Source organism: Muscardinus avellanarius (genome assembly GCF_963383645.1).
Source record: "Muscardinus avellanarius genome assembly, chromosome: 1".
Classification (NCBI taxonomy): Eukaryota; Metazoa; Chordata; class Mammalia; order Rodentia; family Gliridae; genus Muscardinus; species Muscardinus avellanarius.
The window spans coordinates 102822139-102848124 of record NC_137786.1 but is presented as its reverse complement, the minus strand read 5'-3'; the positions used below and the strand labels follow the sequence as shown (position 1 = coordinate 102848124).

At 40.3% G+C, this 25986-nt stretch overlaps 2 protein-coding genes across 7 annotated transcripts in view; both read right to left on the bottom strand.

The window, feature by feature from the left end:
- The window catches only part of LOC308274983 (protocadherin gamma-C4), a gene marked incomplete at both ends in the record, with an annotated part of 798148 nt that overhangs the window by 581964 nt on the left and 190198 nt on the right, over positions 1–25986 (bottom strand). The gene's annotated exons all lie outside the window — the stretch shown is intronic.
- LOC308274951 (protocadherin alpha-C2) overlaps positions 1–25986 on the bottom strand; it is a gene marked incomplete at both ends in the record, with an annotated part of 130355 nt that overhangs the window by 7880 nt on the left and 96489 nt on the right. For 4 of the 5 annotated variants that reach the window (XM_080712939.1, XM_080712941.1, XM_080712938.1 and 1 more), the window contains 2 exons: positions 21235–21323; positions 25347–25405. In XM_080712939.1, the coding sequence (XP_080569065.1) occupies positions 21235–21323; positions 25347–25405 (148 nt within the window). The remainder of the gene's footprint in view (positions 1–21234; positions 21324–25346; positions 25406–25986) is intronic. The other variant, XM_080712940.1, reaches the window with a different exon arrangement.

Here is a 25986-nt window from a genome sequence, read left to right as displayed (position 1 = left end):
TGTCTGGCTTGCAGAAACTCTGAACTAAAGGATAGGTATTACTATGCAGTATTCCTCTAGGAACCTGACTCTATCATTAATACCCCATACTACTTCCAGGGGCCCTTCTCCCATCATGCTCTGCCCCTCCCAGGGGTACTTTTAGCTCTGAAGTTTCCCAGCTTGGAAATGGTTGCTAGGGAAATAAGCTAGTCTCCAGGGCCTTCTGAAGGGGGCAACTTAGGCATGGTAAAAGCACACTGAACCAGGCATCAAAAACCCTGGGCCCAAACATCAGCTCCCCTATTCTGCTTTCTACTATTTCCTACTATACTCTTGGGTTAGTATTAATATGGCTTCTTCAACTGTAAAATGGATATAGCAGCTATCTCCCAGAAGCATTGTCATTCATCCAACTAATTTGATTTATCATTTACAATAAATTAGATATTATGCTAGGAATTTTGGTATGGATATGAATAATATCAATTCAGTTATCCTGCCCTCAAATTTACAGTATAGTAGAAGAAAAGGACAAGTAAATGAATATGGTAATAATTTTAGGGAATAGACTAGTTAGAGTAAATGGCATAAAGATGGCACTGAACTTTCTGGAGACAGTTGTACAGTGGTTAAGAGCACAAACGCAAAGGTCAAATAGCCCCACTTCAGATCTGCCCCCCATTATTAGATGTACAACCTTGTTAAACCTCAGATGACTCTGTTTCCTAAGCAGTAAAAGGATATCTCTGGGTAGATATATAAATTAGAGGATCTTAAACTTGGAAAGCGCTTAGAATAACCCTTGGTTCATAGTTTAAGTGTTGAATACATTTTAGTTGTTACTATTACTATTCACCACTAAATTCTCTCCTTTCTGTGCTCCAGTATTGTCCATCTGGGGATTAAGTCTCCTGATGGTGGCACTGGGTTAAATGACATATAGCACTAGCTGGAGTGGGAAGAGGCAGTATATAAGTGCAGTCCAACTGCAGATAAGAGAATGCCAATTTGATATTTGTATACCTTATGACCCAGCATTCTTATATCTGGAAGTCCATCTTACTTAAATACTAGCAGAAATACATAAGATATCTATCTAATAATGTGTATTAAATTACTTAAAAATTAAAAATACTGATAGGAAACTGCATAAATAAAACAGGCATACAACATAGTACTACTCCCTTATTAAAGAGGAATAAGGCAGATCTGTACATACTGACTTAGATGTTATTTACTAATATGCATAGCACTATCCTATTTGGGTTTTTTATAAAACCTACATATTTTGGGGCAAAAAATAGAAAAAAACATTTGTACATCAGTAATGTGACTAAAATTAATTTGAAAAATATTTAGAAGTAAAACTTAAGGTTAGCTATAAACTTCAGGCAATAATGACTTATCAGTGTTTTTTGTTAATTTGTTTTGGGTTTGGGTTTGTACTGGAGTTTAAACCCAGGGAGAATTCTACCTCTGAGCTATACCCCTAGCCATGTTTTATTTTTTATTTTGAAACAGGATTTCACTAAATTTCTGAGGCTGTCTTTGAACCTGTGATCCTCCTGTCTCAGCCTCCCAAGTATTGGGATTACAAATGTGTGCTACCACACCCAGCTCAGTATAGTTTTATCACTTATAACAAACCTACCACTCTAGGGCAGGATATCTACAGTGGAAGAGGTTATGTATATGCAAGTTTTATATATATATATATATATATATATATATATATATATATGTATTTTCTGCTCCTTTTTTTTTGGTGAACCTAAATTGCTCTAAAAATAAAATTTATTAAGTATAATTTGATTTCCAAATTAAGATTTGGAAAAGTCAGGTGTGGTGGTGCATACCTATAACCCCAGTACTGGGGAGGCTGAGAAAGAAGGATTGCAGGTTCAAGAACAGCCTCAGCAACTTAGTGAGACTCAGCAACCTAGTGAAACCCTGTTTCAAAATAAAAAACAAGAAAAGGAGTGCGGGCATAGCTCAGAGGTAGAATGTTATTGGCTTCAATCCCTAGAACTACACACACACACACACACACACACACACACACACACACACAAGTTGCCTTACTATAGGACAGCAATTGAGGAAATGAAGATTTTCATGCAAAAATGTATTATTTAATACACACATCAATAATATACTTGCATTTCATTTTAAAATACACTACTTTAAACCAGGTGTGGTTGTACATGCTTGTAATCCCAGTCCTTGGGAGGCTGAAACAAGAGGATCACACGTTCATGTCCAGGCTCAGCTAATAAGGCCCTCTGAAATTTAGTGAGACCTGTTTCAAAATAAAAAATTAAAAATAGGGCTAGGACTGTAGCTTGGAGGTAGAATGCTTTACCTAAAAAACTCTGTACCACAAAAAAAAAGCACTACTTTAAAACTTTCATGAAAATTCTAGTAGATTTACACTAAACTATTGGTAATGGTTATTTCTAGGGAGCATAACTAGGAGTAGGGAATGAGGTACTACTCATTTTTTTTTTAGTTCTGTACAGATTTAATTTTTTCATAATTTTTGTTTCTCTTATAATTAAGTTAGAAAAAGAGATAGGGAGAGAGAAAGGAATACTCATCAAACATGGCTCAAATACTAGCTAAGACAAAATGTCACTATCCCAGAGAGCCTGGACTGACCCCCTACATAATTTGCAGGGCCCTGTGCCACATGAAAATTAGGGAAGGGATTATTTTAAAAATAACAACCTCGAGACAGTAACAAAATGAAATTAAGCCAAGCAGGGCTTTTCTAAAGTGGAACTTTGTGAAGCCGGCCCTTCCTGGACCCTTCAGTACCACCACATGACAACAGCTTCCCAAAGGTTCACACTGCCTGCCTGGCCTGGAACTGCAGGCAACATAATCATTTCACCTAGCAATAAAACAGCTTCAGGCTTCAGCTGAGTTTTCAAACTTTTCTTCTCTACCCTCCCCCCTTGCATTACAATCTGTGCTTCTTAAAATCTGGCAGCCTTCCCAGGCTCTGTGTTGCTGTGTCACTTCTCAGCCTTGAGCAACCATTTCTAGACAAGTAGTGATATCTCTGCATGGAGGGTATAAAATGGAGACAGTCAGAGCACTGCAGTAGGAGGACCCTCTCTACTACTACTCTGCCCCCTGCTCTGCAGCATGCCTCAAGCCCATCCATTTAACCTAGCAAAAACATTTTGAATCACATTTGCTGTGTGCCATGCATTGCGCTGTCAGGAGTATTGAAATGAGCAGAAAATGATTTAAATAACACTTCTGAGTGTTTACACAACCTGAGAACTGGCCTGCAAATTCTGCATGCATCATATCACTTAATCATTACAAAAACTTACAGCTTTGCCTCTTCCACAGAGTAATAAATCTGAAGCACAGGTTACACAAATACTAGGTGATACAACAGGGATTGAGGGCATGGTGTAATGTTGCCTTCCTCAAGAAACTAACATAAGCCAAAATGTAAACAAACCTGCCCTTTGCTACCCAACATGGATATACCAAGTCTACCAGAATGACCTGAGAACATTTTCAAATGCTTTTATTTTTTAAAATGGTGTCGGGCGTGGTGGCGCACGCTTGTAATCCCCGCACTTGGGAGGCGGAGACAGGAGGATCGCGCTGGTTCGGAGCCAGCCTCGAAGGCTTAAGAGACCCTGTTTCCAAATAAAAAAATATAAAATAGGTCTGGGAGTGTAGCCCAGAGGTAGAAGGGCTTCCAGGAACCCCAGTACCACCACCAAAAAAAAAAAAAAAAAGGTACATTAACCGGGTGTGGTGGCGCATGCTTGTTGATTTCCGCGCTTGGGGGGCTGAAACAGAAGGATGGCACAGGTTCGAAGCTAGCCTCAGCTACTTAGTGAGGCTCTCAGCAACTTAGTGAGACCCTGTTTCCAAATAAAATATAAAATAGGTCTGGGAGTATGGCCCAGAGGTAGAAAGCCCCTGGGTTCCACCCCAAGTATCACACACACACACACACACACACACACACACACAAAACGTACATTTATCTCCTCTTCAATTCTTCATTTCTAAACACTTAGAGTTTCTAGTCCTTGGTTTGGGAGAAGAAAAGCACTGAATTGTTAGCTCATTAGCTTGTCTTATCCCCTAGGTAGATTTTCAAAGTTTAGCAGAGCTATGGAAACTTAAGTGTCTCTCTTTTCTAAAAACAAACAAATCTTCTAGTGTATCTTCATTACCAACAGGTGAAACTACAAGATTTTAGCAGAACATTTAAAGCCTTATAAAATTTGACTCTATTTCCCCTTTCTGATCTCATTTCTCTGCAGCTCTCTACCCTGCCCCATTCATGAAACAGAGTCATCCTAGTCACCAAGATTATATACTTCTGGTTTTCCAGAAATATACTGTTTCCTTTACCTAGATTCTCTTCCTCCCCATATTCCAGGTACCATTCTATAATATCTAGTATTAATATCTCCAATTTGGTCCACTAAATTCCCAATTCCAGCCGGGCGTGGTGGTGCATGCTTGTAATCTCCGCATTTGGGAGGCGGAGACAGGAGGATTGCGCAGGTTCGAAGTCAGCTGCACTGGCTAAAGAGACCCTGTTTCCAAATAAAAAAGTATAAAAAATAGGTCTGGGAGTGTAGCCCGGAGGTAGAAGGGTTTCCAGGAACCCCAATACCACCAAAAAATAAAAATAAAAAATAAATTCCCAATTTTATCTCTGGGCTCCCACAATATCCATTATTCATGGCTGCTGAGAGAGGTTTTAGGTCTTATAAAACAATTTGAGGCACCCTTTCAGGAAAAATGGATCAGCTTACCTTATTTACATATGGTTTATACTGATTAAAACAGAGATAGAGCCCGGGTCCCATTCCGGACAGACAGGCCCTGGCAGTTTGTCTCAGTTTCCTTCCCTGTCACTGGCCCTGTCTGATGACAACATAACTGTGGTCCTTAGCACATGGGATTATTGTCATAACCCCATCTTATTTCTTAAAATGCCTGCCTTCTCCACTATGAGGACAGAACTCTGTTACATTAAAAAAGTGTGTGTGCCAGGCAGGGTGGCCCATGCTTGTAATCCCAGCATTTGGGAGGCTGAGACAGAAGGACACACTTAGTGAGGCCCTCTGCAACTCAATGAGACTCTGTTTCAAAATAAAGAATAAAAATATAGGGCAGGGGCTTAAAGGTCGAATGCCCCTGGGTTCCATCCCCAGACCCGCAAATAAATAAATAAATAAATAAATAAATAAATAAATAATAAAAAATAGGGCTAGGGGTGTAGCCTGGAGGTAGAATGTCCCTGAGCTCCAACCCCTGCCCCAGTATCGAGGGAAAAAAAGGCAGAAAAAAGTGGGGGGTGATGGAGGGAGGGAGAGAGGGAGGGAGAGAGGGAGGTAGGAGAGCAGAGAGAGAGGAGAATGAGAATGAATGAGGATTTTAACAGTGCACTCTGTGGGCAGAGCTCTAGAGACCTGCCTGGGAGATGGCTTCAAAGTACAATCATTAAGAGGGCTGCTATCCTGGAAGCAAGGTTGTGGCCCTGAGTAAGACATACAAAAGCAGCTCATTTATATCTCGAATTCCCTAGATTGAGAGAGAACATACCAAAAAGCTCATCCTCCCTAAAGCATTCCCTACAGGCAAGTATTCAGAATCCACTGATACTTGACGTAACAGAAGGAAATGGAAGTGACCCTGACTAAACACAGGCCCACTAACTGCAGAGCACGGGAACAGTAGTTGGACTGACACGTCAGTGACACACAGACCCCAGGGGATGCCGCCCTCTGAGGAGGCTCTTTCATGGGACCCCAGGTCTAGTCACTGTAAGAGGTATGAGGAGTGATTTCCTGTCCAGTCGGAGTTGGGGAGAGTGCCGAGAAGTCTACATTTTGGAGATGCCTCACCTGTTAGAATCCCAAGGAGGGAGCTAGCGTGAGACTAGATTATTATGCAACATGTTCCCCCCCCAAAATAAATCCTGAGGTATATATGTATTGATAAAATTGGCCTCAAACCACCCTAACCCCTGTCCTTCATACAGGGAGCATCCCTGAGGAAAAGCAGGTGGGACTTAGAATACTGGCTGAAGCACTCCCACCCCTCAACCCTCTCGATACATGGTACCTACAAATGAAGCCCTTAATGCTCCTCTTTTTTCTTCTTTGAAGTCCTTAGTATACAGTTAATTTTCTTTCACCTAGAAACAGATGCTAGATGTGTTCAGGGCAGGCAGTATGTGCTGTTCCTGTTCTCACAATGTGCCATGCTTGAAGCCTTCGGGATTGTCTTGTGGATGATCCACAGAGTACTGCCCTCCTCTGCCTCTCCTCACCTCTTAAGCTTGGGCACAGCACCATTTTTTAACTCTCAGTTCCTAATGTAGTAGGAACTGTTTTTCTCCTTTCTCTTCATCTCCACCTCGACCCATAGAGAAGAGAATGCCCACCAAATCAATACTCCTATCCTTCGGTGAGGGGTGGAAGGAGGTAGGGGAAAAAGCCTTTCATATTTAGCTCTACTTTCTCACTGTTCCCAGGAAGGAAGAGTTGTTTATCTAATTAGAGAAGTTACCAAAAGCCTAATTTTAAATGTGCTGTACTTGTTGGTTGGCCAAAGTTAGCATTAAAACTTACTGCTCTTTCACAACATACCTCACCTTGATTTTCTCTCTCATTCTCTGATATTCCTCAGCCTGTATTTGGTAATAAACCAAGAGAGCTTCTCCTTCTCATCAAGGGAGATGGCTGCCATTTTTAATTACCACTGGAAAGTTACAAAGACCCTGTTATATTCTCCAGGCCCCTCCCCCTTTTTTCAATACTGGGGAATAAATTTGGGGCATTCTACCTCTGAGCTACTCACCCAGACCTTTTTTATTTATTTACTATCTTTTGAAACAGGGTCTCACTAGGTTGCTGAGAGCCTTGCTGAGTTCCTGATGCTGGTTTTGAACCTGTGATCCTCCAGTCTCAGTCTCCCAAGTACTGGGACTACAGGTGTGAACCACCATGCCTGACCCTCCAGATCATTTTTGACAATATTAAACCTGTTTGTCATTTTAATCCTTCACTTGGCTCTTTGCATTTGTTCTTAATTAAAATTTAGAGGATAAAGGGGGGTGATTAATCTCCACCAGACTTCTGACAGCTAGGAGCCAAAAAGGGATTAAAGTCTAGTCTATACTCATTATGCCCTCTTCATGCTCCTAATATGCACCTTATCTTACCTTCACTTCTACTAAAATTCACACACACACACACACACACACACACACACACACACACACACACACCTTGCTACATTAACTTGAAACGACCGTGGGTGGGCAAAATAATGTATACTCCTAAAGATACACACCTGCTAATTTCCAGAACTTGTGAATATGTTGTCACATGAAATGTGGGGAGCCATTAAGTTTTTCTCCTAAAAGAATATTTCTGACTCAGCTGACTGTCCTTTGCCCAGAGTCAACAAGGTTTGGGGTCATGGAAAGTGTAAAGTAAAAGGTCTGAGAGAAGATCAGGTGGTGATGTTCAGATCAGGTGGTGATGGCACGAGGGTATTGATTGACCTACCTGTAATGTATGTGCTTTGGATAGGTCTTTTATTGTATTCTGGTGGTGACAGCACAAGGATAATGACTGACCTGTAACTGTATAAATACCTCAAGAGAAATAAACCCATTGTCGGCCAGTAGGAAATACTGATCTAGGAGCAGGGGTCGGCCAGTAGAGATATTGACTCAAGGGTAGGTGGGTGCCCCCCCCCGACATTAGAATTAAAAAGTCTTGGTATCAAATTCTTAAGAATTAAATTCTTTCATCCTCACTCCTCTGCCATGGCCTCGCTTCCTTAGAGTCTGCGTGCGTGACCCTGCACACATGACGTGGCAAACCTCAAGGAGGAAAAGCCCTGAGGGAGCGTTGTCTCTGGTCAAACTACTCCTTGCTCTTAGATGTTCTTTTATAAGCTACTGTTCTTCTGGTAATGATTCTATTAACTTTTCATATACATGGCTCTGGAGATTCCAGAATCAGAACTTTGGGATAAATTTTCTGGTAAAATATGTCTGAGCCCTCAGACTTTCCCTGCCTTGCTCCAAGCTATAATAAAATTGGCTAAAGAAGACAGAGGGAAAAATGTTTCAGTAATGTGCTGGTATAGTCAGAGCTTAGGTGCTGTGAAAGCATTTAGGTAGGGAAGGGGCTGCAGAGTTCCTCTCTATCTTTGACCTTCATTCTAATCATTAACCTATAGTAAAAGCCTTAGGAGTCAGCTGAAGTCATTAGCCCTAAAAACTGCAAGAAAGGCAACCGGTGCCTCTGTTTACCTCCTCTCCTCATGATCCAGCCTGGATATAGGAAAGATAAACTTTGTATGTGACTTCAAAGCAGCCTAGTTGAAGAGCAGCCAATACTGTCCAATACAATAGAGCTGAGGGCCAGGTAGATTCTTGATCCTTGCACTTAGTACGTGTACTGCCCAGAGACAAAGAGGCACCACCTGGTTAAGGAATAGTTATGTCAAAACAAAAGACAGATATAATAAATGTGCAGGTATGAAGTTTTGATGGAGATAAAGAAAGGAAATCTTGTGAGTTATTCTTTCTTATTGAATGCTTTCTTATTGAAAGCATTTTGTATGAAGAAAAGTTTATCCTAAGATTGTCCCAAATGGGAAAGAAAGGACCAGGATAAAAAAATCAGAAAGATTAAAAGCAGGTTGCAGAAAGGTTTGTGGTATGTGATAAAAATGGATTATTAAAAGAGGAATAGGTTTCTAATAAGCCTACCGCTTGAGGAAAGTGCTCAGCAGCTAGAGGAGTACATCTGACAATTAAATCTAAAGACTCCAAAGTCTGCAATGATATTTATCAGAGAATAATTACAGGAATCAACTTGCCTGTGTTTCCTTATCATGATGCTATTGGGCCATGTCTGCTAAAAAATATTGTAAGTGTTGTTTAATAGGATTGAAGCTTTCAGACTTCAGATGGTGTTACAGACAGGACCTGACAGACATCTATTACTGCCCTTTGGATTGTCATAGATGTACATGGCTCGGACCCATCTGATTTCCCCATGCCAACTACATGGACTAAGCCCTAGGAATGAAAGGTTCCGAAAGGGTTAAAGGAGATTCTAAAGGCTGAATTCTCCAAAAGACTCTGGGTGTGACTCTTGTCCTTTTTGGAATTTTCCCTCTAAGGCTGCCCATCTGCAAGGCCAAGGGGCTGGTCTCAATCACAAGATTGGGGCCAAATCTTAATCACAAAACCAATAATGTCACAGATCTTCCTTTTGACTTGTTTACATCTCCTTCACTATTGTTCTTTGGTGTTTACACTTTTTTACTAGGAATCTCACTGGGGAACAGGATATAAAAATCTTGGTTTTGGGAAATAAAACTCTGTCAGTTACACGAGAGGCAATTGTCCGTGTCAAATTATTTCAGATTTCTCCCTTCCAAGTCCTGGAGACTGATCTGTACAGGTTGGGCCGTGAACAAGGACTTGAAGGAGTTTATTTCATTAAGGGGGAGGAATAGCTGCAGAAAAGCCTCTGCAGAACTACAACCGAAGCCTTTGCCCCACCTTCCAAGAACCCTGGTCCCAACGGTTTCAGTGCCGGGCCGAGCTCGGTCCGTCGCACTCCTCTCTTCGGAACCCATACTTTTGCCGGATGGCTCTGGCAATGAAAGAAGGGACTGCTGATATGATGATTAAATTAAATATCTTGAGATAGGGAGATAATTCTGGATGTAAACTCAATGTAGTTACAATCTCTTTAAAAGTGAAAGAGAGAGCTAGGGAGATATTTTCAGATGCTATATTCCTGGCTTTGAAGACGGACGAAGAGGCTGCAAGGCCAGAAATGCAGGCAGCCTCTAAATGCTGGAAAAGGCAAGCAAATGAATCCTTCTACAGCACATCCAGAAGAAACGCAGCCCTGCCAACACCTCTGCTTTAGCTCAGGGAAACCACTTTGGACTTCTGAGCTCCAAAACTCTGTAATAATAAATTTGTATTGTTTTAAGCCACCTTGTTTGTTGTTCTTTGTTATAGCAACCCTAGGAAACAAATACAGATTTGGTACCTTGAAATGGGATGCTGCTGTTACAAACACCTAACAATGTAGAAGTGGCTTTGGACTTGTACAATTGGTAGAGAGTAGAAGAATTTTGAGAGGCACGATAGAAAGAGACCCTATTGTCTTAAACAGCTGTTAGTATACATATAAGTATTAATTACTCTGCTAGAGGAGACTCAGAAAGATGTGAGGAATAAGTATATATTGCCTTAGAAAATACCTAAATTGTCAAACAGACTTTGGGTATAAAGATGGTCATTAAAGATGCTGCCAGAGAGAGCTCAGATAGAAATGAAAGTTGTGTTACTGGCAACTGAAAGAAAATAAATCCTTGTCATGCCTTGATAAAAATACACGTGGTACTTGGGAAGCTGAGACAGAAAGATTGAAGGTTCGGGACCAGCCTTGCCCCAGGTGCTTACTGAAGCCCTCCATAGCTTAGTGAGACCCTGCTTCAAAATAGACAATAAAAATAGGTCTTGGGGTGTAGCTCAGAGGTAGAATGCCCCTGGGTTCAATTCCTAGTACCGAAAAAAACCCAAAAACATTGTGATTTTAGCCCAGTGAAGCCCACTTTAGACTCTGGTTTCCAAAACTTTACAGTTAATATAATTTTTGTTGTTTTAAGACATGAAACTTATGGCAACTCTTTACAACAGTAATGTAAAACTAATATAGACCCAAACAGTTGTTTTGGAACTCAGAAAGTGAAGGTACTAAGCTATTCCCTTTACCTGTCCATGCAGAACAAAGTAATAATAATATGTTAAGTGTATAGGGTTTAGAACCAGGCAAACATGGTTCAAATACTGCCTCTGCATTAATGAATTCAATGAACATTTCTTGAGCATCAGTGTATATACACATCTTGCTTGACCCTGGGAACATACAAGTGAGGAAAACATATTTAATATCTGTATAATCTAAGGGAGTCCCTTACTCCTAGGACCTCAATTTCCTTATTTGAAGCATGAGAATATTAATATTTCTGTCTCTATCTTTCTCCCTGTCCCTTCCTTTCTTTTTTCTCTTGTGGTACTGGGAATGAAACCTAGGGGCATTCTATTTCTGAGCTACACCTTCAGCCCTATTTTTTATTCTTTATTTTAAAGCAGGGTCTTACTAGGTTACAGAGGGCCTCACAAGTTGCTGAGTCTGGTCTCAAACCTGAGATCCTTCTGTCTCAGCCTCCCAAGTAACTGGGATTACAATCATGCGCCACCACACCCAGCTAACGTCTCTCAAAGTTGCTGAAGTATGCAAAACATGTGAAGAACTTAGCACAGTTCTCAATAAATACTAGCTATTTTTAAGTCTTTTTTCCTCTACTTCTAAAAACAGGGGTCAATAGTATGTCATTTAAAGACTTTAAAAGTTTATCAATAAAGACCCTCCCACTAGCACACACACTTTAAAAATCTCTCTCCAGGACCCTTTTCATTTACTTATTTACTTGCTGACAGTATTTCACTAAGACAAGGAAACTTCTCTATTTCATGGCTTATCATCAAACATAGAGAAACTTGCACACTCAAAGGTATCTTCTTCAGAGCTATTTATATACCTAGTGATGCTCTTATCCCTCCAAATCCAGGCCTTCTGACATGTAGCTTATTGTGAAACTAATGTAAGTCACTCATATTTAGGATAGGTCTTCTAGCCTTGACACAGACCTTTAGGGCATCCATCTGATTCCAAGTGATCTGGGGAACAGAAATGCAGCAGGTATGTGCTTGAGCAAGACAGAATCTATGGTGTGACTAAAAAAACCAAACCTAACCAAAACAAAAACCAAATATGCAAACACAAGATTTAAAAAATCAAGAGAGAAGACCTGGGGGCTGTCACCTAATCGATCAGCTTTGGCTTATGATATTGCTTAGACAACAATTATGGACACGGGCTTGGTCTACAGTTGGAAGTAAACTCAAGCTGGTGGACTCTCTTGAATCATCAATAATAAACTTGCTTGTCTAGACTTTCTATACAGAGCATTTTTATTCTCTTCATTTTTAAGTTTGGTTGTTTTCTTCATGTGATGGTAACTATAATCTAGAGGCCCAGGACTAGAGAGTCGGCAGACAAGGGATAAAAATCTAGTAATGACAAACTTATCATCATTTCTGTTGTAGATATGAATATGGTTCCTAAAAGTTACCTTTTCATGTCCTAACCTTCTACAGTTATGCTTCCCGAGTATATAATTTCTGTAAAGCTCTCAATTTCACAATTAGCACAAACATCCTTTCCCCCCTATTTCCTCTGGTTATACTATCTTCAGGACTTACTTCTCCTATCCTTTGCCTAGGTGACTCCCTGGCAGATAGAACGTTCCAGACGGGGTTGCTGCTGAGGAAGTTCTTGATCTCGCTGAGATAAGAGCAGAACTGCATCTATCTCTACCTCCCTCCACTTTCTGATTGTGAGTAATACGACTCCAAATGCTGAGGTACAGAAAGTCTCTCCAACCCATGCATTTCATTTCTAGGCTTCCTGACAAGGAGCAATCTTATGTCCCATCCCTAGAGGCCCCTGGTCTCTAGCCAGTACTTGACCTCAATATGTTTCTCCTGATTAGGCAATGACCTTCTCAACTGCAAAGTTGACTGCCTCTGTGAAAATAAATTTTTCAAGTTCCTTTGAAATCTGGGCCGAGTTTCTGAGAAAACATTTACCATAGAAGTTCTTTGCTATTGCTGGGGCCGTCTTTAATTTCTAGTGTATTAGTATTGGTGAGACTGGGGCAAGGCTTGCTAGAGATGCAAACCTTAAAGAAATGAAAAATATCAGTATTCTTCTGCTCTATGCCCAGGTTCCAAGCAGCTCTTTCTTGTTCAAGCACCTCCCAAAGAGGACTTCCAAGGCCACTGACTACACTATCCCAGAAATCTTCCACATAGAACAAAGTGCAGATGCTCCACCCCAATTTCACCTTCTTCACAAAACTCTCCAATACACAGGTAGCCCGTATCTTTGAAGAGTCAGATGGCAAAGTTGGTCTTCTTTGACCCTTTCTAGCAACAGGATTTCTCCAGCAGAAACTTGAGTCTGTTTTGATAAAAGGCTTAAAAACTCAGCTCAAAGAACAGTATGTAGACAAAATTCTTCTGTTCCACACAACATTTTTAAACAACAGAAGGATTCAGCATATTATTTTTCTAAAGCTTAGTTCAAAGTTGTTTCTCAGGTCAAAGTTTTTGGGGACCATACTACATTGCTCTAATGTAGTTGGCATGTAAAAGGGATCGATGGTAACTGAAAGAACTATAATGAGTTTCCATTTCCTGACCTTGCATTAGCCTGCTTCTCTGCATCTGTGGGATTTGAAGGAAATTGCAGCCTGGGGGATAGTTCCTGTGCACTTTTCTCCTCACTACACATGTTATCAAAATGCGTGCCTAGGAGTGTGCATCTGAGTGCACGTGAGGTTGGATAGTGTCCAAGAGATAGATGGTCTCCATTTGGGGCCACTATTGTAATAGAAATTATTTTATTATCTAACATGGCCACACCCTGACTGTATCTTTTCCAAGGCTACCAAATCCTGGAAGAATTGATGTGGGGGAAATGAGAGAGGTAGAGGAAATATAAGGCATACTGGAGGGGGGAACTATCTCAGAAACTATTTATTATACAGAAAGGTTTTGTTTCAGAAAAGAAAAATAGGACATTTTGATTCAGCCTCTTACTTTATGTGACGGGGAAGATTCACTATTCCTCTAAGAAGAAGATGAAGAACAACTCTGTGGCTTTTCCTAGGTAAAGGATCCTAATTCCCCTTCTCATGCCATCTTACTCCCTCCCTCCAGGGCAAATTCTTTGTTCGTCATAAGCTACACAGAGAATTCCAAGAAAAATAACAAGCTCCACAGCCCCAGAAAGTGAAGTTGCATCTTGCACGGACTTACTTTCCTCAGCTACAGATTGCTAAGCTCAGCTGGCGCTCCCCGGCTGTCAGATGGAAGGTGAGCATGGAGGACACTGACAGGAGGGGCTACCCCTCTCACAAGATCCCTGGTCTCCTTTTTCTCCTTCCAGGACTGTCATTGCCATGGCAACAGCAGAAGTCGCGGGTGAGCAGGTTAGTGGAACAGCATGCTTTATAAATTCCCCACCAAGGCCTGAGGCTGCACTCACGCATGAGATGGGAAAATTTGTGTTGACAGTGCTCCTAAATGGACTCCATGAAACTTAAGGACACGGTTTCTTTCAGTGGAAGAATCCGAGATGGAGTCCCCATGGTTCTGTCAGAAAGGCGGGATTCCCTAACACAAATAAAAGCATGCACTCCCCCTATAAAACTAGGGCACATAAATGGTGTCCATCTTTCCCAGAGCAGAGATGTGGCAAACCAGGGCAAAAGCAATCCCCCATGGAAACAAAGAAGACAGGCACTTTTAAAAAAATATTCTCTATAACAGAGACTACCAGAACAACTCTGATTTATATTTCAAAGTTGGAAGATCAACTCAGTCCTTGAAAAATCACAAAAATAGTTCATTTACTAAGTATTTAGTATTCTCCGGGCTCTGTATTATATATTATTTCATTTAATTTTTGTGAGAACCATTCTTATCTCCATCAATTTGTTTGTTTTGTGTACTGAGGATTGAGCCTAGAGGCATTCTACCTTTTAGCTTTACCCTCAACCTTATTTTAGTTCTTATTTTGAAACAAGAACTCACTAAGTTCCAGAAAGCCTTGCTAAGTTGCTGAGGCTGGCCACGAACCTGTGATGCTCCTGTTTCAGCTTACTAAGTACTGGGATTACAGACATGCACCACTATGTCTGGGTCTTATCTTAATTTTTTTTTTTTTTTTTTTTTTTTGTGTGTGTGTAGGTCTGGGGATGAAACCCAGGCGCATTTGACCTCCGAGCTACACTCCCTGCCCTATTTTTTATTCTTTATTTTGAAACCGGGTCTCACTGAGTTGCAGAGGGCCTCACTAAGTAGCTGAGGCTGTCCACGAACCGAGATCCTCCAGGTCTCAGCCTCCCGAATGCTGGGATTACAAGTGTGCGCCACCTGCCCAGAAATTTTTTTTTTTTTTTGCGGGTCTGGGGATGGAACCCAGGGGCATTCGACCTCTGAGCTACACCCCCTGCCCTATTTTTTTTTTATTCTTTTTATTGTGAAACCGGGTCTTACTGAGTTGCAGAGGGCCTCACTAAGTAGCTGAAGCTGTCTGCGAACCACAATCCTCAGGTCTCAGCCTCCTGAATGCTGGGATTACAAGTGCGTGCCACCACGCCTGGCTTCTTATCTTAATTTTATAAAGAAAGAAAGAGAATTTAAAAGTTGAATAGCAGTCCCAGGAGCATAAAGCTACTGAGTGGCAGAGCAAGAAATCAAAGGAGGGTCACAGACTCCAGAGCTCCAGTTCCTAGCAATTAATTATCTCTGTGGTGTGGGAAAGGTCTCGGCTTCCCACAAGAATCATAAACAGATGTCTTCCTTGCAGTTTCTGAGCCTCCAAAGATACTAGGCAACATAAGGATTATTTACTTGAGACCAATTCTTAAAATTTAGGGTACAGGGAGGTCACATGGAGGGGCTTATTGGACACCGTTTTCTTTTTCTTTTCTTTTCTTTTCTTTTTTTTTTTTTTTTTTTTGCAGGTCTGGGATGTAACCCAGGGGCATTCGACCTCCGAGCTACACCTCCAACCCTTTTTTTTTATTCTTTATTTTGAAACCGGGTCTCACTGAGTTGCAGAGGGCCTCACTAAGTAGCCGAGGCTGTCCGCGAACTGCGATTCTCCGGTCTCAGCCTCCCGAATGCTGGGATTACAAGCGTGCGCCACCACGCCCGGCTAGACACAGTTTTCTGAGAGTTTCTAATTTTTACGTCTAGGGTAGGGTGTGAGAGTATGCATTTCTAACAAGTTCCTAGGTGTTTTTCATATTAACACTCTGAGAACTATAGTTTGAGAATTATTGTGTGGTCACTCAATAATTCTTAGCAGCCTCCCCTACCTAATTAATCTTTCAATGTTTAGTGCCGGATCCCCAGAGGCCTTGCTCCACAAACTATAATGTAATCTTTGGCAGTGCTTTGAAATTCCCTAAACTCTTTTGAAAATAGAGTACAGTTTTCCCTCAGTATTCATGGGGGATGGGTATCAGGACCCCTATGGACACTCAGGTCTGTAGATGTTCAAGTCTCTTATATTAAATGGTGTAGTGTAAACTATATATATCCTCCTATATACTTTAAATCATTTCTAGATGACTTAAAATACCTACAACAAGGTAGATGCTATATAAATCATTGTTATAGCATGTTTTTTAGGGAGGAATGACAAAACATCTGCAATGTTCAGAATAGATGCAATTTTTTTTCACATATTTTCAATCTGCAGTTGGTTAAGTCCATGGATGGGGAGCCTAGATACAAAAATGGCTGACTGTATCTCCTACTCTGACTGTATACTCCTACTCTGTTGCCTTATATAAGTCTTGAGATCCCATGAAATGTAGAAAAAGAAGCCTAGAAAAATGAGGCAGGCTATAGCAAAGCAGCCTGGCCCACTGTATCCAGGCCAGTTCCCTGGCAGGCAGGGGCCATCTTTTTATAACTTCTAGGGATTCTCTCAAGGAACTAACCCCAAACAGCATTCATTAAAACCTCTTTAGAAGCCGGGCATGGTGGCTCACATTTGTAATCCCAGCATTTGGAAGGTGGAGACCAGAGGGTCTCAGTTTATGGACAGCCTCAGCTACTTAGTGAGGCCCTTCACAACTCAGTGAGACCTTGGTTCAAAAAAAAAAAAAAAAATAGGGCTGGGGGTGTAGGTTGGAGGTACAGTGCCCCTGGATTCCATCCCCAGTACCACACACAAAAAAAATCTCTTCAGAGAATTAGCACTGAAAAAGTTAAGAGTTGTAACAGGAGTGACTAGCTCTTTAGTACCCCTCCTCCAAAGTGCATCCCTCCACCTGATGAAGAGGCCATAACTATATTCTGTGCATTCTCCATTTAGCAATGTTCTCTCTCTCTGCTCATTCTCATGGGAAGCTGAAAGGAAATAAGGAAGCCTATAATCCAGGTCTGCTTACACAAGAGGCAAGGATAGAGAAAGGAGCCAGTAATGAGGATTAACCAATTTAATGCCTGACTTGTTTATCCTGCAGAAAACATCACCTGGTGATGCCTACATTGATCCCTTCAGAGTAAGGAATTCTTATCCTGGGCTTTTGCTGACTGTGAAAATAAATGAATGGTTTAGTAACAAAGCAAAAAGAAAAAAATCAATCAGAGGAAAAACAACTTCAAGAAGCACACATGCGTGAGTATTAGAGCAAAGCAGAGCCTTTTCCTCTGTGTCTGTAGCCACAGCTGTTGCAACTGTTGATGTGAAAAAAGCAGGAAGTGGCTGGTCATGGGACGGGCTCAGGCACAAGAGTAAAGAGACTCAGGCACGAGAAAGATGGGAAGCCATTGCACCTTCGCCATGGAGTACTAGGGCGACAAAATCAACAAAAGGCAGGCTTTTCTTGGGACTAGAAACAACAAAGTCTTTGGAGCATTTTCCTTTTCTTGAGGGAGCAACTAATAAATCTTCACTCTATCTCTGGGCAGCTAGGGGGTAGCTGGGCTGTATAGACATCAGGATGATCCAGACAAGCTTAGAAGGCTTGTATCTGGGCCTACAAATGAGAACTACTGAATTCCTGCTGCCAGGTTGTCAGGGCCATACTGTAGATGGCACAAAACAAAAGAAGACCAGAAAAAAATGGAGTAAGAAGACTGGATATTTCTTAATACTACATGTCAAGCACACTATGTTCATGTCTTTTTTTTCCTTCAATTCTCAAGGAAATTTGGTAAGATATAAATTTGTTATTTTTGTTACACTTAACTTACAGAAAGAGTAATTGAGAAAATATGAAATCAAGCAGTTTGTCTATGTTCACTGAGTAAGTTTGGGATTGGAATTCAACTCAGATCTAACTCCAAAGCATAATCTTTTTTTTTTTTTTTTTCTTGGTACTGAGGCATTCTGTCTCTAAGCCACCCTAAGCCTTTTTTTTTTACTCTTTGTTTTGAAACATGGCCTTGCTAGGTTGCTGAGAGCTTCCCTGAGTTGCTTGAGGCTGGCCTCGAATCTACAGTCCTTCTGTCTCAGCCTCCTAAGTACTGGGATTACAGGCATGCACCACCATGCCTGGTGGCATGCTCTTAAACTGTATGCCATATTCCCTTTAAGCAGTGAAAAACACATTTTGAGTCCTAAAAACTAAAAATACTAAAAAGACAGGACCAAGGTCAGAGGAGAACCAATTTCACTTCATATCATGGGTGCACAGGCAGGGTGAAAAGCATGGTTAGGTCACCACTGAGTAACTGGAAGCCATGAGGTCTATTTAGCACACTGTGGCTCCTTTGGGCAGCCAATATGAAAAAAAGGGCCAATAGAGTTCCATTTCCTACCTTCTGTCAAAAAAGATAAGTTCCTAACATCCTTTTTGAATCTGATGAAGAAACCTGGGCCAGATGCATGAAATAATCAATAAATGGTTCCTATTTCATATTGCCTAGGAATATATACCAGCCACCATCATCAGTGAGAGGGAGGATTACTCAAAACTGGACCCTGCCTCACCAGACTGACCACATTGCCTCTCTAAGAGTTAAGAATGACTGACATGAAGCCATGTGGATGCTTTAACTGCGTAGTTTTCACTTGTCAGCTGGCTCCTCATCCTAAAACATTTGGTAACCTAAAACTTCTTTTGTCTCCATCACTTCTCCACTCCATCATTGGCGCTGCGGTTGCAGATTTGTTCAATGAACTATTTTATGTTCTTCCCCTTGCCATCTGGCAGTATTAGCTCTCTAATAAATTGCTTCAACTTGTGAATTTTTTGGACAAATCTGACTTTAGTTGAATTGTACAACATTCATAAATAGCAAATGCTCGCTCATTAGAATCAATGAAAGCCCTTTTAGTTGCCAGCAAAAATAAGCCCTTAGCTGCTATTTAGCCTGATCATCTGAAAGGCACCTGATTATTTTTGGAAATAACTTTTTACATACGTGTTCTTATGTCATTTGTTATGTACTTATGTATGTCTTTGAATTGGGGTGGATTCTTGCAAGCTAGCTATGCTATCAATGTGTTTTATATACACTGGGATTTGAGTTAGATACATTTGGTTGTTGTTCTTTTTTTGCAGGTCTGGAGATGGAACCCAGGGGCATTAGACCTCTGAGCTACACCCCCTACCCAATTTTTTATTCTTTATTTTTAAACCGGGGCTCACTGAGTTGCACAGGGCCTCACTAAGTAGCTGAGGCTGTCCACGAACCGCAATCCTCTGGTCTCAGTCTCCCAAATGCTGGGATTACAAGCATGCACCACTACGCCCGGCCACACTTGGTTTTAAATCCCACCTCTGGCCGGGCGTGGTGGCGCACGCTTGTAATCCCCGCACTTGGGAGGCAGAGACAGGAGGATCGCACAGGTTCAAAGCCAGCCACGCTGGCCTAAGAGACCCTGTTTCCAAATAAAAATATAAAAATAGGTCTGGGAGTATAGCCCAGATGTAGAAGGGTTTCCAGGAGCCCCAGTACCACCAAAAAATAAAAAATAAAAATAAATAAGTAAATAAATAAATAAATAAATCCCACCTCTGCTACTTACAAGCTGTGTGAATTTGGGTACACTTTATAACTTCCCTGTTTCTCCAGAGGTTTTTTTTAGTTAAAATATATAATAAATCCCTTACAAGAGTGTCATGAGGAACAAATGAAACTACATATGTCATGTACTTGGCACAATGGATGGGCATATTATGGCTTGACAATTAGCAATTACTATCCTCACTGTGATGGTTTATTAATAGATTACGATAGACACACTATTTCAAAAAGAGATGGTATCTGCATTGTTGCTCAAGGCTTAGGCTCTGGAGTTGGACTAATTTGGATTGAATTCTATATTGGTTACTTATCAATTCTATCACCTTGGAGAGTTTACTTCAGTCTCCATAAACCTTGATTTCCTTATTTGCAAGATAGGTAAGTTGTCATGAGGAGCAAATGAGATTAATTCATACCAAGTATTTATTATTATTAAATACCAAATATTTAATGTGTGAATATTCACTATCATTATTAGCTAGACTAAAATTATTATTACTAACAAGACCATTTATAGTCTCTGCCAACCCACAAGCCTCCCTTTCTGAAAACTGACACAGGGATGGGCTTCTAAAACACGTTTTTATTCTGTGACAATACTTTAATGATAGGGCAAGAATAAGGAAACAGAAAATGTGAGTTTAAGCAACTTTTCTTTGCTCTTCCAGCCACTGAATTGTTTGTTGTTGGTTTTTGATACTGGGGCTCTAACCCAGGGGCATTCTACCTCTGAGCTACACTCCCACCCATTTTTATTTTGAAACAGGGTCTTGGTAAGTCATTGAGACTGGCCTCAAACCTGCAATCCTTCTCTCTCGGCCATCCATGTACTAGGATTATAGGCATGCACCACCATGTCCAGCCAGCTACTGAGATTTTTATCTGATGTAACAGAATCTCTGTCCTGAAATATTGGATTAAGAATCCATCTCTGTTGATCCTCTAAACTAAGAAACTGTCCAACAGTTTGGTCCTGTCCAACAATGTGATGCCAAGAGAGCAAAATCAGTCTGTGGAAGGATATTAATGTGCAAAGAAGCAGACCAGGCTTTGACTTGAACTCAGAGTAATACCTTGGTTCTGGTTACTTCTCACATGCATTAGAAACTCTGTTCCATCTATCTATCTATCTATCGTCTGTCTTTCATCTGTCTATTTTTCATTTCCCTTTTGCTTACTACTTGAAGTGTGTTTCCACTATTTTCAACCAAAAGACCTCTTCTGGCAGTGTCATCTCTGGGCATGAGGCCACCAGACCTGCTCTAGCTAGGATGGCCTTAAGCATTAGAAAGATACCCAATGATTTTTAAAGAACTTCACACATATACATACACACGTATACACACCTTTATTCTTATTATCTGCTTGCAACTCAAAGAAAATATATATGTTTGGAAATCAATATTTGTATGAAAGAAAGAAAAGAATAAAAAAGGAGCCATTAGCACTCCTAGGTTTAAAAAATATAGATCAACTGATTGATTTCCAAGTCACACAGGAACAGAGAGACCTCAGAGCTTTACCTGGTGTTGCACTGGATACTGTTGGCCACTGCTGATCGGGTCCTCCTGGACCAGCCCGTAGAATGCCAGCCTCCTCCAGGTGCACAGAGCTGAATAAACATATAGACCCAGATATATGTTAGACCACAAATACCTTTACAGCTCTCCTTCCACCCTCAGAAATGCTTACATCTCTGGAGTCAAGGCTACAGCTCATATGTTCCACTCATGCTTGAACTGCAGCAATTATTGCTGAGCAGTCACCCTGCAAAAACTGCAGAAGCCTCACTGACTGCCTCTATACTGTACTGGCAATAAACACATTCCATCTTTACTGGAATTTTGGTTTTCATCAATGCAATGTGTGCTCCCGGACTCTAACAGGAGGCCTACTAGAAAGCTAATGTCATTTTAACATCTTAATGTGCTGAAGCAAATAAGAATTTGTTCTCAAAAGCTCCAATCTTCTCTTGTAGATTCTTTTGTTCCCTGGATCACCTTAATATAGAAGAAACATGCTAAAATTATTTGCTGATAATTGTAGTATTATTGACAGTCATATTTCTTATTTTCTGACTTGCTCTTTCTGTAACTTTTCTGCATAAATGATCCACCGAACATTTCCTGAGACTTTAGGAACCAAGTCACCACCATTCATAGATCCAGAGTCAGAAGAGATTAGTTCAGCATGAAACACTGTAGGGAGTGATAGGAACTGGGAAACCCTTAGCAATAAGGAGAGGAGAGGAGAGGAAGAGGGAGAGGGAGAATGAACAACTGTCTAAGGGTAGAGAGAACACTGTATTCAATTACATATGTCTACCAGTAATGCATATTAGACCTTAAAATGTGTGAATGAATGAATGGAATCCTAAAGTCATTATCCAACTAAACCAACCAAAATTAGAGAAAATTTCTAAACTAGACATTTATTTTGCAAATTAAATCACTAAATTAAAACTTAAATTGCTGACTTAGTGAAGCAAAAGAGCAATTTCCAAACATATATATTTTCTTTGAGTTGCAAGCAGATAATAAGAATAAAGGTGTGTATACTATGGGAAAAGGCAATCTATAAATTCAAGACTCTCCGAACTCTTTGACTTCAAACAACATATCTAGTGGAAATCCACTCATTAAGCTATAGTCTGTCACTATTATTCCCTTCATCTTCAACTTGGAATTTTCAACTAAATATTAATCTCCTATAAGTGTTCTACCAAGAATTATGTGAACTCAATCAGGTTCATAAAGATGTAACTCTTCTGGAATCAGATCAAGATCAGTTTCATGATATCAGAAGCTAGGAGACCAAGAAGGCAAGCACATGTGTGGAAAAAAAAATAAATATTAACTAAGTTCACAACTCTACTATGTATTTAGCATAATACATTGTGAAAAAGAAATGGCATTTTAGTTTCAATTTTTATTTCATTTCTATCCTATTTAAATCTCACAATATCTTAACTGAAACAGGAGTACATTTAGCTTTTTTTAATTTTATTTGGAAACAGGGTCTCACTAAGTTGCTGAAAGCCTCACTAAGAATCTGAGGCTGGCTTCGAAACTGTGTGATCCTCCTGTCTCAGCCTGCCAAGCGCTGGGATTACAAGTGTGTGCCTCATGCCTGGCCGTACATTTAGCTTTTTAAAATCTGAAAATGAGGGAAGGAAGTGATATGTGTTTGTTTTTGTTTGTTTTGTGGTACTGGGGATGGAACCCATGGGCATTCTACCTTTAAGCTATACCCCCACCCTTATTTTTTAATTCTTTATTTTGAAACAGGGTCTCACTGAGTTGCAAAGGGCCTCACTAAGTAGCTGAGGCTGTCCTCAAACCATGATCCTTCTGTCTTAGCCTCCAAATGCTGGGATTACAAAGGTGTGCCACCATGCCTGGTTGAAGTTATATGTTTTAATAGTTTACCTTAAATGTATTTTTTTTTAATTTGGAAATGAGTACTGAACCTGGAGGCATTCTACCTCTGATCAATACCCAGCCCTATTTTATTTTTTAGTTTGAAACAAGGTCTCACTAAGTTGTGGAAGACTTCACTAAGTTGCTAAGGCTGGCTACAAACCTGTGATCCTCCTGTCTCAATGTCCAAAGTACTGGGATTACTGGCCACATCATCACACCTGGTTTAATTTTTTTTTTATGGTATATCTCATAGCTTTGGTATTTTTCAAGCAAAGTATTAATTCAGTTGCAAGAGCAAGAGTTGGTGTTATTAAAACTTGCTTTTGCCTATTGCATGGCTCCAGAAATATCTCAGGTCCAGACAGAAGCATAAATTGGTTTCTAATAAATGTAAAGAATTCCTTCTGATACCTCATATTCTGACATCTGTATGAGCATTTCTTACCCAAAATTATAACCCAGGTTTCAATATGATATCTCAATCTTCAGCCTTTCCTTGATTGCTTCTGATTCAGAAATAGCATTAAGGATGTTAATTTATTTAATCTAATGCATTTTAATGGGCTAAAACAAATTTTTCATCAATGCCACATACATGCAATAAGCACTCTCTTTAGACATAGGTCTAAGTTTGGTGAAAATTCAGATACTTTAAAATGCTTAAGTCTGTAATTTTATTTTTTTCTTTTAAATTAAATCCTTTTGATAATAGTGATCATTAGTTTTTTGGCCCTCCCCATTTGGTTTCCAAAGAAACTCATGAATATTGAATCCTTTGTCTGACCCTATGGCATAGATACTAAATCTACTCTGGGAATAATGGTAGTTAATCAATTACTGTCAAAGAAACAAAGTATAAAAAGCAAAATTATATTTAATCTGTGTCCTAGAGTAATGCTATTACTGTAGGTTAATTTTAAAGTAAGCTAGATCTGGTCTCCAGATATTCAATAAAGGCCCTGCATATGGCCCATTCTCTGAAGAGCTTGGGCCCTTGATGACAATAAGATAGCAAAAAGATGGAAAAGATAAGGAGATTCTAGCAGGGGTGAATATGAACAAGAATAGACATTAATTATTTTGGCTAACATTGTGGCTAATATTGTGAACATAAGACAGTGAGACAGAAAAACAAGATAGACAACATGTGCATAAACCTTGCACAAAGTATACAAGTCTGAAAGCATCAGTGTTAACCAAAGTTTTTAAGGGAGAGACATAAGAAGGTGGTGAGGGATAGAGAAAGTTGGAATTACTTCCTTAGAGAAAAAGTTAAAAAATTTAATTGATACATCCTTGAATTTTTGAAAAGTACACAGAAATCTATCTCTGTGATTTTATGGAGGACTCTTATTTCCCAGCACTTGATAAGCATTTGGCATCTGAGCACTTCTAATGATCCAAAGAACAGAACTGGAAACATAAATAATTGCATTCTGCTGGCAGAATACCTAATGCTTCTCAGTTTATTTTATTTTATTTTATTTTATTCGGGTCTGGAGGTGGAACCCATGGCATTCTACCTCCAAGCTATACCCTCTGTCCTATTTTTTATTTTTATATTTTTTAATTTGAAACAGGGTCTCACTAAGTTGCGGAGGGTCTCACTAAGTAGCAGAGGTGGTCCGTGAACCACGAACCTCTGGTCTCAGCCTCCCGAATGCTGGGATTACAAGCGTGCTCCACCACGCCCGGCTTTCTTTTCAGTTTTTGTTGTTCTTTGTATTCTTTCTTTCTTTCTTTCTTTCTTTCTTTCTTTCTTTCTTTCTTTCTTTCTTTTCTTTCTTACACATGCTAGGCAGGGACTCTACCACTGAGCTTGCTTGCTTGCTTTCCTTCTCTTTCTTTCTTTCTTTCCTTCTCTTTCTTTCTTTCCCTTTCTTTCCTTTTTTTCTTTCACATGCTAGGCAGGGACTCTACCATTGAGCTTGCTTGCTTGCTTCCCTTTTCTTTCTTTCTTTCTTTCTTTCTTTCTTTCTTTCTTTCTTTCTTTCTTTCCTTCTTTCCCTTTCTTTCTCTCTTTCTTTCTTTCTCTTTCTTTCTCTTTCTTTCCGTTCTTTCTTTCACATGCTAGGCAGGGACTCTACCACTGAGCTACATCCCTAGTCCAGTTTCTCAGTTTTGAAAGCTGCTTCTGACCTATAAGGATGCAGTGTAGCTGAACCATACCCACTTACAGTTACTCCCAAGTGATACAGCAGAGAAAGACATACCTGTGCATGCCAGCTCTCAGGGAGGCAGAGTAACGCCAGTCAGGGTTGGGCTGTCGAGGCTGCAAAATCACAAAGGAAAAATCTATTGAAATGGCAAAACAATGTTCTCCCAGGATTTCTGTTAATTGATTAGTTGCTCCCTTAAAATTTTTCAGACATCTATATCCAAGGATTGAATGAACAATATCATGTGCAACTCTAGAATAATAGCCAACTATATAGTATTTTAGGAGAAAATTAAATTAGCTCTCACAGACTGAATGCTATGAAAAATCAGATTCAGTAATGTTGTGAGGGCCAGATTTGGCCTTGTCTTGCCCAATACAGGCCTGTGCTCTTAAAACACTAAGGGAAAGGGGGTCTATCTTGAGATAGTACAAGCTTTCATTGCTGTGCCTTCAAGTGCCCCACTAAAGGCACACCCTCGATTTGACATTCTAGCCAGAACAAGGCACAGGACTACACAAGATCTGCTGGCCTGGCTGGACTGCAGAGGACTGCAATCTGCTCCTGGTTTTGCAGACTGCAGCATGTTTGACCCAGGGCGGATGTGCCCAGTCATAACACCACCAAAGATAAGAGCCTCTTCTACTCACTGAAGAGGGGTACTAGAGAAAAAAAAAAAAAAAACACTGAAGAG